The sequence below is a fragment of the Euleptes europaea genome, chromosome 1 (assembly GCF_029931775.1).
Source record: "Euleptes europaea isolate rEulEur1 chromosome 1, rEulEur1.hap1, whole genome shotgun sequence".
In the NCBI taxonomy this organism is placed as follows: Eukaryota; Metazoa; Chordata; class Lepidosauria; order Squamata; family Sphaerodactylidae; genus Euleptes; species Euleptes europaea.
In genome coordinates, this window is record NC_079312.1 from 59,928,720 (window position 1) to 59,940,976 (window position 12,257).

Sequence of the window (12,257 nt, forward strand, 5' to 3'; positions counted from 1 at the left end):
AGATGACCAAGTAATTGGGTCAGAACATAGACTGCAAGAGAAGGAAACCTTAGATGAAGCTGAGCACAGGCCATATGAAAGTCTACTCTCTGGTGAAGATGCTGAAGGAAAGTGGATTTTCTGCCAGCATTTGTACCATCCATAGATGTTCTCTTGGGTGGTAGCGAAAGGCTTTTGAATGTAGAGCCTTAAGGTTATCATCTTGAACTCAGAGTCATCCACAATGCGATATCTGATAAGCAATGTGTGAATAAAATTGCTTACATTAGCCTAGACTCCAGGCTCTCTTTCAATAGCCATAGAAGTTTCAGATGTCCAGAAAACAGCGACCAAGTTGTCAACAGCATTTCATCACAGTAAACACATTTTACAGGTACTCAAACTGGATTTGTTTGTTTCCAGGTACTACTAAGTGTTGCAGTTATTCCTTCAGATTTTATGAGGTCTTAAAAGCCATCTTTTCCTATCTGACTTTGCCCATCACTATAAATGCACAACAGTTTTCTCAGGGTCTCTTACTAGGCTACTCCAATCTTTAGAAAGCTGGGTGTTTCGTCTATTAGAAAAGGGACCTTTTCTGTGTTTGTTTATTGGACTCTCCCCCAACAGTTGTTCAACTAGTATTATTGACACTGTTAAGATGCTGGAAAAAATCTGTCTCATTTCCAAAACTTTCTTTTCCTGGCACTACAGCATTTTCCAGTCTTGATTGTGATGGTGCTATTTGACGTCTGATACTCTGTATTGCTATTTTATAAGACGTCTTGTATTTTTATGTCAAGTAAGCTGCCCTGAATGCTCCTAGTATGACAGAAAGGTAGCATATAATTTTTAAACAACTATAAACTATTTAAATGCAAATATTTATTTGGCTTAATTTAATGAAAGATGTTCTTTTTGTTCATTGGAAACAAAATGAAACATCTGTGGCAAGGTTGCCTTTCAAGATTTTTGTTAAACTGCACTGTAAGCAGCAAAGTATTCCTATTTAAAAACCGATGCTATGTAACTATACTGGACCAGCTCCAACAATTACAGTATTAGCACTGCAGTAGTGGCTGCATTTGGTCTCCCTGCAGGAAAATCCTCATCAGTAGGAAATAATATTTCAGCTGCTAACTGCTGGCACCCTTTCCTTCTAGATTCTATAATAAAATAAGGTTACAATAAGCGGCAAAATGTATTTTAGTGTACAGTTATAGACACGATTCTTTCTTCTCAACACAAATCAGACAGAAACTGGGCAAGTGAGAAATGTCAGGTTGTATTCTTCCAAGCTGACTGGTCTCAATGAATTATGAACCAGATCCTTGTTTTCTGCTTCAATGCTCAACAGGTTCACCATCTGGAGAAGGGAACTGCCTTATATTGCCTCAATTGATGGAACTGATATTATCAGATCTCTGAACTATTACATACTTAACTGCATCAGCTTGAAATTCTGCTGCTTGACTGCTTTCTCCCTCCCCCTACTAAAGAATTACTGACTAGAAGTGCACAAACTCATGGTTCTGTAACTTTTTGCTCCATGTTGTTTCATTCATCCTTTTTTCCAAAAAAAGTAACAGGCTATGAAGTAATCTATTGCTGTTCATGCTGTTACTACATTACATGCTAGTTGATTCCTTTAACACTGAATACTCAAGAGACATCTTCAACTTCCCTCATTTTTAGGTATAAATGTTTATACCATATAACTTTTGATTACAATGGTATTCCCTTCACAGCCTTTTTATACATTAATACAAAACCAGTGACCCAGTTTTACTGTAACAAAAATGGGGCATACAAAGTATAACAGTTTACCAATGCCATCACAGAATAACTTCAATTGCATAATTAACTGCACAGGTGTGATTAGGCACATATTACAGCATGCTGAGAAAGCAGCTTCGCCGGGCTCCGCAACTTGATGGGCACTCTGACATGTAAATAGAAGCATTGCAAGAGCGGCAAATATCTCCCTAGCTGCTATCTCTCCACAGACACCACCTGACCACATCGCACAGTCCATACTAGCCCCATCAGCCACAAACGCTGGCAAGAACAAATGTGGGCTCAAACATCCTGCAACAGTCCCAACCATGAAATGAGATTTGTCTGGACCAAGCCTTTTACTTTTAGAAATGAAACTTATATCTCGCTTAAATTTTGCATTTAAAGTCGGCTTGCCTCTGTACACTCATTCCCATGTGTCTGTTCCAGTTACAAATAAAACAACAAACATCCATGCAATATGAGTTATGAACACATAGAACTTTTATGAACAACTTAACCCAGACCGATTTCTCACACATTAGGCCTACCAATCTTTCTTTACAATTTGGCACTCACCCAAAGTAAGTTACAGTTGCTTCCAAGCAAGCAGGTTCTCATACACACTACAAAGGCATCATCATCGCTTGAGCAGCAGTGACGAGTCTCATTCACTATTATAATAAGCAGGGTGGGCTGATTTAAGTCACTCGGGGGGAGGGAGGCTGATCTAAATCACTGCTCTAAATCAAAACCATTTTATTTAAATACTTAAATAAAAATACATACTATTTGTTACTATGGGGAGGAGAATGATGTAAGCCATTTTGGGTCTCCACTGTGGAAAAAGGTGGGGCATAAATGAAGTAAATAGAAAAATAAAACTAATCATAAAACATCATAACAGCAGTCCCACAGTGCAGATAAAAATATCTACCCAATGAGCCATCCTGGACTAAGGTAGCTGTTTCACAGGGGGAACCTCCTAATTTACAGAAAAATCTTATTTTTTCTTAAATTGGGGGAGTTAACCCTGCCATGCCCATGAGATGTAAGGTGCTCTGAAGCCCACCAAGGATCCCCAAAGCTCTGGAAAACAATTCTCAGGGAAAAGGACCATAAAATGATCAAACTGCCACTACCCAGGAGATGAGTTTCTGCAGAGAGATGACTGTTTGCCCAAACTGCCAGGAAGGGGCAAGATGGATGGCTATTGCCAAAACATGAGCTGGGCAATAAAATGTGTGAGGCGTGTGCCTCATGTTGATTGGGGTAGGAGCACTACGGTCCCATGAGGGGATGGATTCCCCAAATCAGGATTGTTAAAAGACTTCTAGCCAACTAGGGAAAAGAGGAAGGAAAAGAGGAAGACCCAACAAGAGATGGATTGACTCAATAAAGGAAGCCACAGCCTTCAATTTGCAAGATCTGAGCAAGGCTGTCAAAGATAGAACATTTTGGAGGAATTTCATTCATAGGGTCGCCATGAGTCGGAAGCGACTTGACGGCACTTAACACACACACACAGAGCCAACTAGGGTAAGTAGGGTTAAAAGATCTGAGAAACCTGTTAACATTGTTCAAATGCCAGGCCAAGCATATGTTCCAGCTACAGGTCCAAAGGAGGGATGCTGAGGTAATGATCATAGCATTAAGGCTAGACAAGTGAATGTGTTTTTCTTTTGTTTTGCTGGATCTGCTGTAGCCTGTGTATACGATATTAATTTTTCCCTGTGTAATATACTCTAGACTGTTAAAATAAAATAAATGCAGTAAATAAAAATCCTTTTCCTGTTTAAGAAAGCATACTGTGTTCAAAATACTTTCCATGCAACTAGCTGCTCACAAGCACGCACTCATGCAGAGAGAGGGGGAGTAGGAGTTGGCAAACTCTACACATGCACAGAGAGCCTTTACTAATGTTCAAACTGCCAGCAAATGTGATTGGCTGAGTTCAGCTTGGTGGTGGCAGAACCAAAGACTGTCAAGAAACTGAGTTCCTTAATGCAGTTTCTCATTCTTTCAAACATTGGTTCAGGCTTCGGCCTATAAAAGTTTAAGTTAAAAAATAACTATGCTGTTGCTTGGAATTTAGCAGGCTGTGACCTTCTGCAACTGAGATAAGATTCCAGGTGTTATAAGGAAGCAGTTTCTATCCTGACTCCCTCTTAGGTCTCCAAGGTCGAGAACAGCCAAGCTACATTCCATTTAATTAAGAGAAAATTACGAGCCTTGTCGCATGTGAGAAATGGGTGGGCTTAATCTGCAGTTAAGCCCCACCACCTTATCACACTATGACCCTTTGGGTCACCTGGTTAGTAACAAGGTTACGTAGTTAAAGGAGACCACCAACCACGGATCTGACTGGTCAATGAGCTCATTCCAATTGACAACCTATGGCCATAAAAGATTAGCATTTTCAAATTGGCTTTGTTCTTGGTGCTACATAGCTCCTTGATCCAACTCTGGACTTCCTGATTTCATGATTGCTTTATGGGTCAGACATTCTGCCTGCCCATGCTCACTCGGAAAGACTGGACTTTGACTACTGGAGGATTTCAGCTGGAAGGGTAACATCAGTTCAACTGAACTAATGTTATTGCTGTGTAGTTAGTCCTTTTGATCTAGTTTTGTTGTTTTCATTCCTCACTGCTCTCTTTTTAGAAACAGTCTTGCACAATTTTAATAAATCACTTTAATTATATCTTGTGGTGTTTTGTCTTCAGGTGGCTTCGATCTAATTCCAGTACCTAGGCCTACGTGACTACACCTACCAGGTTAATTGTTTTGTGAAACTCACTTTGCAAGTGGTCTACCTTGCAGGGGTGACTTACTTTACTTTAATCCCAGGAAGGTTGGAAGCTCGCCCCTTGGCTTCTGGCTGTTTGGGTAGTGAAAAGGGGCTGGTGACAGCTGCCAAGACTGAGGTGTGGGGATTCATACCCCAGAATTTTATTTGTGTTTTGCTGACCCACCCCAAGAGAATACCTTGGACTACGGGTTCTCAACAAAGACAAGGGCAGGAAGTGCGAAAGTGCCCTCTCAGACACACAAACAAACCCCTTCCATACCAGGACTGGGTCCTGACAAACCCCAGCCCCAAAAAATAAACTACAATATCAGCACATGTGTAGATGTTGCGAAGAAAAAAAAATTTGGGAGGCATTTGGGGTAATTTGGGAGAAGAGCAGGTGGGGTGAACAGCCAGACAAGGACAATGGGAAAGGGGAAAAGATTAGGGGGTGGATGATGGGGAAAAGCATAAGTGACTGAGGTGGGTGCCACTCAGAAGAAAAACTGAGCAAATGGGCAAGGGAACCAGAAGCAGGGGAGATCAGGACGGTGAGTGAAACAGCCAGAGGAAGAAGGGATGAGCAGGAGAGGGAATGACTTTTCCCCTCCCCAAGTTCCCATTGTTGGGGCTGACAGTGAGGCTTCTGGACATTCTTAGCCACAAGTGAAGATGCAAAGTTTGGATTGTTTCCTTCCTTCGCAGACCCCCCTCAGAGGTAAGAAAGTGCTGCTTGGGCTGACCCAGCAGCATTTTCTAACCTCCAAGTGTGGCTGCAAAGATAGAATCACACATTTGCAGCTGTCCTTAGGCAAGCTAAAATCACACCTCTGGTTTACTGTTTTGATATACTGACTTAAAATTTAATATAATTTTAATGCAACCTCAGAGGGTACACTATAAGAAATAGTTATCTTATTATTTTTAGGAAATGATATGCATTATCAATTATATTATATGCTCACTGGGATTAACACATGATTCTTTCCAGTGTTTCATTCAGCTTAATTTGCTGTTTCTCTTTCAGCACATAAGTGCCCTGTCCTGCTTCAGCCCACGCCCCAAACGTAATCTCAACTAGAAGAAACACTGCTAGAAGTTACCAAGCAGATCTGGAGTACAGTCACCCAGTTGGATCAGTGGGTAACACCTGAGACAATCTACCAGTCCAGAGCACAATCGTACAAATACTTACTTGATGACTGACAAAGGTGTTTTCCCCACAGTTCTTGACAAAGAAAAAGCACCCTTTGCTAAATTCATGAAAGGGTTGTAAATCCATTTTGAAGAGATTTTATGTTAGTGCATAAACTTCACAATTCACTTTAATCCATTTTATTTTTAAAAGTGAAACTTAACTGTAACTGAAATTTAGATTAGAAAAACTGATTTTTAAAAATTCGTAATTTTTATCCACTCCACTTGTAAGGCGCCAAGGTCATCAACTGACTATTCCGACAATGGAAGCTAGGTACCTTATGCTTTATGCCACCATGGTAGCTTCCCAGGAAAAAGAGCTCTTCTCTATTGGCCCTCAGTGCCATCACTGCAAGCATCCAGGCCAGCTCAGCAAGGATCATGTGGCACAAGGAGCCAATAGAATTCTAACTGGTCATATCAAGCTGCTGGCATTGGCCTAGCTCTTCAGGCTGACTAGCTTGTTGCACAGGCTGAGCTGCTCCCTCACTGCCCATCCCCACATACCGGATTGACTGCCTGTCTGCCTCCTGGCTCACCTATCTGTTTGCCACCAGCCTGCCAGCCGTGTTTTAACACATCCTGTACGCATGGCTCTGCTGATCTCCTTTCTAACCTTGGAGAGCTACTGGCTCTTAGGCTGAAAGGTATATAAGCTCCAAAGTACTGTGGAGAAGCTATGCGCAGTACTACCTCAACTAATACATTTCATGCTAGAACAGGCACCTGGGACAGCCAGCAGAGGAAAACAGCTTGCAGTGACAGCAGCTGTAGAGGAATGGAGTAAAGGAAGCACTAGCTCAGACAAGCAGAGCAGCAAGTGGATGATCATTTTAATAGTAACTATCTTAAACCTGTATATTTAGGTAATAATAAATCATTCCCAGAATTCTAGAATTGACAGGTACAAGCAATCATTCATACCCCAACATCGTAAACCTATTTTAAAAACCTGTTGCTGAAAGCTAATAATTATAGAAGTGTTGTGGCCTTGTTTTTAAAATTATGTCATGTAGATGGCCTGAATAGACAATTTACAAAGTCATCATCAATAATTATTCTTACAAAATATGGAGAAGTAACAGCAAGCATGATAATATTGGTATTTGCCGTGTACTAGATCGAATACTGACTGATCATTAACTACTTCAAATTAAAATGTATGCTTTCTAAAACAGTATTGAGAATTGAACAAAACCTTTATGCTGTTGTGAGAACACTTTTCTCGCCATACATAAGAGTTATTCTACATAAAGTACTATGAAATTCATGTTACAACTTAACCTTATGAAATTCACCTTTCAGCTTGTCCCATTGTGTTTAGTTGTTACACAACATACACCAGGACTTCAAAATTTCACCAGCTGACTACTTAACCTGGCACAGCATGGGCACAACAGAGTAGTTTTGCTAATACTTCAGAGCAGCATTCACCAGAACAGAAAATATTTACCAAGCATGTACAGAAAACAGGTGATAAAGGCTTCTGAAGTAGGCCCAGAGAAGCACATTGCTTTAATATGGTTATTGAAACATTTAATTCTAATGTTTTATTTATCAGACAGTAATTTAAAATTTGGATTGCTTTGGCAAAATTAGTTTCACTGTCCCAGTTCAGTCCCTACTGGACAAAAGAAAGCACTACAAAGCCTCTCAACATTTAACAACAGCTGTTCTGACTTGAAAGGCCCAGTACAGGCAGTATACATTATGCACTAACTCTACCCCACTTGTAAAAAAGAGTGTATTTTAAAAAAAATCTCATTCCAACTTATATTTCAACCATCATTCATAAAATATTGTACTCCGTTCAATACTGTACCAAGATAAACCATAACAGATCGGACAGCTTTATCTGTATTTATGTGTCAGCTAGTTAAAATTAAGTGTTCTGTTGTCAAAGCTTAAATACATTTGCCAGAATATATAAATACCAAATAAGCCACACAAACCAAATACAGGCACATTGCTTTAGATCCTGTTAACTGTACCTTGGAGGAAAGCCGGGGAGGGGGGAGAGACTATTTAGCTGCATTCAGGCTGGGTTGAACAGTTTTCTGTAAACCATTAGTTTGTTTGCCACAAAAAAATTATAAGGCTTAAATTATTATTGTTTCCGTTTCTTAGGAAAACTATTCACTTTAAGCACTGCATTTCTTGGCTTGACAACCAACAATCTCAACCAACAACTAGCAATCTCACACCACTGCAACATTCTATTTTGCACAACTAGAACATTATCCAGTTTCAGACTATTATCACCCACGGGGCAGTGTTGGATTTAGAGGTGATTTCTACCTGGGCATACATGTAAACTCAAGTCTAAAAGACTGTGAACCATTCCTGAAGGGGGGAGCGGAGCTCTTTAGGAGCCGGCGTAACCCTACGCTGGTATAGGTGCCACTTTACAAATGGCACCTACACCAACACGGGGGCAAACACACCAGCGTCTGGAAACCATGGAGCTCTGCCAGCCCCCACTGCCAGCGCAGCCACTCCAGGAACTAAATCCCAGAAGAGAATGCCCTTGCCAGTGTGGGGGAGGAGTTCCCGAGGTGTTCGGAGGGGCGGAGCTGACGCTAGTCAGGCTCCTAACCCCTCTCACCCCAGGAACACCCCCTTGGCACATCAGCGTTGCTACGACACCTTTTTTGTGCCATAGCCTCGCTGTTCTCAATGGGGCCTCTTTTTCTTTTTTCTATTTTTTTTTTCAATATCTTTTTTACCTCTGCAGTGGCCGGGAAGCCTCTGAGGAGGCAGCATAGGTACACCACTTCCGGCCGCCACAGAAATACCCCCCACCCAGGAATGGGCTGCTCATCATATTCTAAGTATTCAGATGGTGCAATACGACGGGTGAACTAAGCATGATGTTACAGCAATGCTGGAAGCTAATGGTTGGGATAGGGCTGCACATGCCCTTACAAAAGTCACCCACCAGTTTTTTGGCTGTCAGTCAGTAACATAGGAACAGTGACATACATGCTACATTTTTAACCTCAACTCACAGCAGTAAACATAAAATTTTCCCTCTCCCATTTTATCCATACAACAACCTTGTGAGGCTGGTTAGGCTAAGATTGGCCCCAAGTTCATCCAGTTATCTTCATGGCTAAGAGGGCCTGGAACATGGATCTTCACATTTCTACCCATTCTAGCCACTATACCACACTGACACTCAAAAGGAAGATGAATATATAAGTGCAATTATTATAATGCAATTTTCTCACAAGAGTATCACAAATTGATAAATAGTTCTAAAGATCCAACCTCCTTAGCAAAATTCTATCAACTGAATTAAAAACAAAGGCTAATATAATTTACTTCCTAGGCAGTCACAATCACTATTTTACTGGGCACCGTCACATTAGCTATACTTTACAAAGATTTAAAACAAAAGCAAACATTGATCAAATTGATATAACACAGAGCTCATTATACATCTTTTGGGAAATGCAAAATGCCTTACCTTTCCTGTCTTGTGGTCAAACCAGACAAGAGCATGGTTCCTAGACAGGACCTTACAGTCAAAGGTAGCATTGTTCTGAGCTGGTCGACAACGAGCCACTGAGCGGCCAATTTTGACAGGCTCATCCAGGTAGACATGGCGTTCTTGAAATGGGTGAGAGTTTGGGCGGCAAGTGAAAATAGCCAAGGCTGAAGGCATTGAGGACATATATGTGATGCCACACCAACCAGGAAAGAAGAGAAACTCTTCTTGATCCAAGCCACCCTCCACAGTTGATAAGCAAAATTCCCACAGCACTTCACATTAAAGCAGGCCAAGCATTACCTGCGAGATCTAACAATTTATAGCTGCAGTATGTGAACTAATCCTGGCAATAATCCAGAAAAAAAGCTCCATTGTTTCCTTTAATAAGGCCTGTAGCAAGTCTAAGAAGCTCCACTTTAATCCATATTTCCCAAGAATACGAACAAGCATCTGATGCCTCACAGGAGAAGCAGAACTTGTTAAATTAAGGTGGAGACAGCTATAAATCCAAGAGGGTGACTCACGCACAAATACTTGTTTGGGATGTAATTGATTCTGTTCCGTAAACACTGCCCAAGATTCTTCCTCGATAAAGAGAAACAATGGAAGAGTCAGGGAATGGGAAACCAAAGACAAGAGATTTACAAGACTGAAGTACAAACTGAAGAACGACCAGGAAGCCTTTGCAAGGAGGGCAGCCTAACTGATCCGCCAGTAAATCCAGGGCTCATCTTCTTCAGACATCAACGCAAAGTCAGGCATGCGACGATGAGGTTGGCTGACCCCCTCAGCAGGCAGCTCAGGCCCTCCGGAATCGTCACGGGAGCCAACCGAATCTGGCCGTGAAGGGAACAGGACGGTATTGCTTCCCCTCCCCTCAAGACCTAAGGATTAATCAGCCCTACTGATAAACGTATCCAAAGACACTGGATAAAAGGCGGCTTTTCTGAAGCGAAGGGGCAGAACTGACAGCGAGCTGGGCCAGGTGAGCCGAGGTGCGGTGGTCTCTTCAGCGATGGTCTCCAGGCGCTGCAGATGACTTATCGCCGGTGGGTGGGGGTCGGTCTGGCAGGGCTCGCTGAGGAGGGTCTTGGCGCAGGGGCGACGGAGCGGTCCTTTAGAAGGCGAAAGGGGGGGGGATATGAGGGCTGCCCGACGAAGGCCAGCGAAGGCGCCGGCAGGCTCCGTGCCTCTGCAGGTGGCCCAGCCCCAGAGGACCCCGCGCCCTCCTCCCCGGGAGAGGCGCCTTCTGCTCGTCCGCGGGAGCTTTCAGCCCCGTTCCCGCCGACGGCGAGGCCTGGAGGCCGGGCGCCTTTCCGAGCGGCGTCTCCCTCTCAGTCGGCCGCCGACGGCGGAAACTTTCCCCCGACCTGTGAAATCAAAACAAACCCCCCGGTCAGGCCCCGGGCTCCGACCCTTCTGGGCAGCCGCGGGGGCTCCTCGGGCTCAGGCAGAAGCGCGCAGGGCAAAAGGACAGCGAGGCGCCACGGAGCGCCCTCCCCCGCCGCCGCCGCCGCCACCCACTCTTCCCTTCCCAGCAGGAGCCGCCATAGTACCTGCAAACCTACCCGGTGTAGCTGCTGCAGCAGCAGCCGTGCTGCCGGGGAGGGGGGGAAGGGAATGGGGGGGGAGGAGCCGCCTCGCAATGGGCCTGACCAAAAGAAAGGCTGAAGGCCGCCCATCCGCCTCTGCGCATGCGCCTGCCCGTCCGTTTCCATAACGCGCAAAGGTGGCGCATGCGCAGAAAAAAAGAGTGAGGTTTTTCCCTTTGCCTGGCTAGGGGCGGCGCTGCCCTTATTGTAAGTCTGGCCTGGTGACTCTCCTTCCGGGTACCGAAAGTAGGGAAGGTTCACCTAAAGAGAGAGAGAGAGAGGTTTGAATCGTGCCAGGCAGTTGAGGTTCTCTGACGGGGAGGGAAAGGAATAAGAGGCTAGGCATTAATGCTGACCCGGAGTGGTGATCTGCAATGAAATGAAACTGACCCGTCGTTTCCGGAAAAGAGTGCCCGAAGTCACTAATACCAAAAGGAAGAGCTCTCTTTCTGAAAGAACGATTGCCCCGTAGAACGTAACGGGAAAACCTTATTTCGTATCATCAAAGCTGTAGAACGGGCACCACAAACATGTTTGCTCAGAAGTAAGTCCTACCTAGTTCCATGGCACTTGCTCCCAAGTAAGTGTGTCTAAGAATGCAGTCCTTATTTTAGCCACTCGAAGGTTAACGTAAAAGTCGGCCTTGTTTTCAAATGCCCTGAGATTGAAACTCGAAGAGATGGGAAAAACATTCTAGGGACTAGGCTAAACATTTAAAACGACCTCCTTGAACTAAAGAGCATGTATCGAGAAGAAGAAAAATAGCAGGTCCAAACACAAACAGTTACAAAGAACTACAGATATCCAAGGATGGAGAATAATGGTCTAGGAAGCAGCCCTTTCTGTTCTGGATACACTTCAATCAGATGTCAGGCCTGGCTTTGGGACTGAAACACTCTTGATTGCCTACTGGAACAACAATAGAGGGAGTGTGACCCTGCTCATTCTCCTGGATCTCTTGTTAGCTATCCTTGACTTTGGTATCCTCCTGGGACATTGAGGATTAAGTATGGAGTGTGCCATTATATAGTGATTTTGATCTTTCCCAGAGTATAGTTCCCAGGAGGTTCTGGAAGGCTCTTGAATCTGCTTCTAGAACCTAAATTGCACCCATGACTGGGGCTGCCCTCTATTGGTTAGCCAGATCAGACAGCTACTAGAACAGGGAAACATGGCAACTGTTATCTGTGCCTCGGGAACTTCCAAATTAGACTTTTAAAATGCACTATATCGGGGTCTGCCCTTAAATACTTTCTGGAAACTTCAATTAGTTTGAACCGCTGCTGTTCATATGATGATAATACTGTGGACACAAGGAAGCACATAGCACCTGTGCTCAAACAATTCTGTTGGGCACCAATTTGTTTTTAGGTAATACTCAAGGTGCTGGTCTTAACCTTTAAAACCCTAAACAGTCTTTGCCCAAAGT

At 43.6% G+C, this 12,257-nt stretch overlaps 1 protein-coding gene across 24 annotated transcripts in view; it reads right to left on the reverse strand.

The window, feature by feature from the left end:
• Positions 1-9,832, reverse strand: part of SLMAP (sarcolemma associated protein) — a 122,837-nt gene extending 113,005 nt beyond the window's left edge. For 11 of the 24 annotated variants that reach the window (XM_056867318.1, XM_056867310.1, XM_056867309.1 and 8 more), the window contains exon 1: positions 9,213-9,830. In XM_056867318.1, the coding sequence (XP_056723296.1) occupies positions 9,213-9,419 (207 nt within the window). In that variant the 5' untranslated portion in view covers positions 9,420-9,830. Of the gene's footprint in view, positions 1-9,212 lie in introns of all 24 variants that reach the window. The other 13 variants (XM_056867322.1, XM_056867321.1, XM_056867319.1 and 10 more) reach the window with 4 other exon arrangements.
• Positions 9,833-12,257: the final 2,425 nt, after the last annotated feature.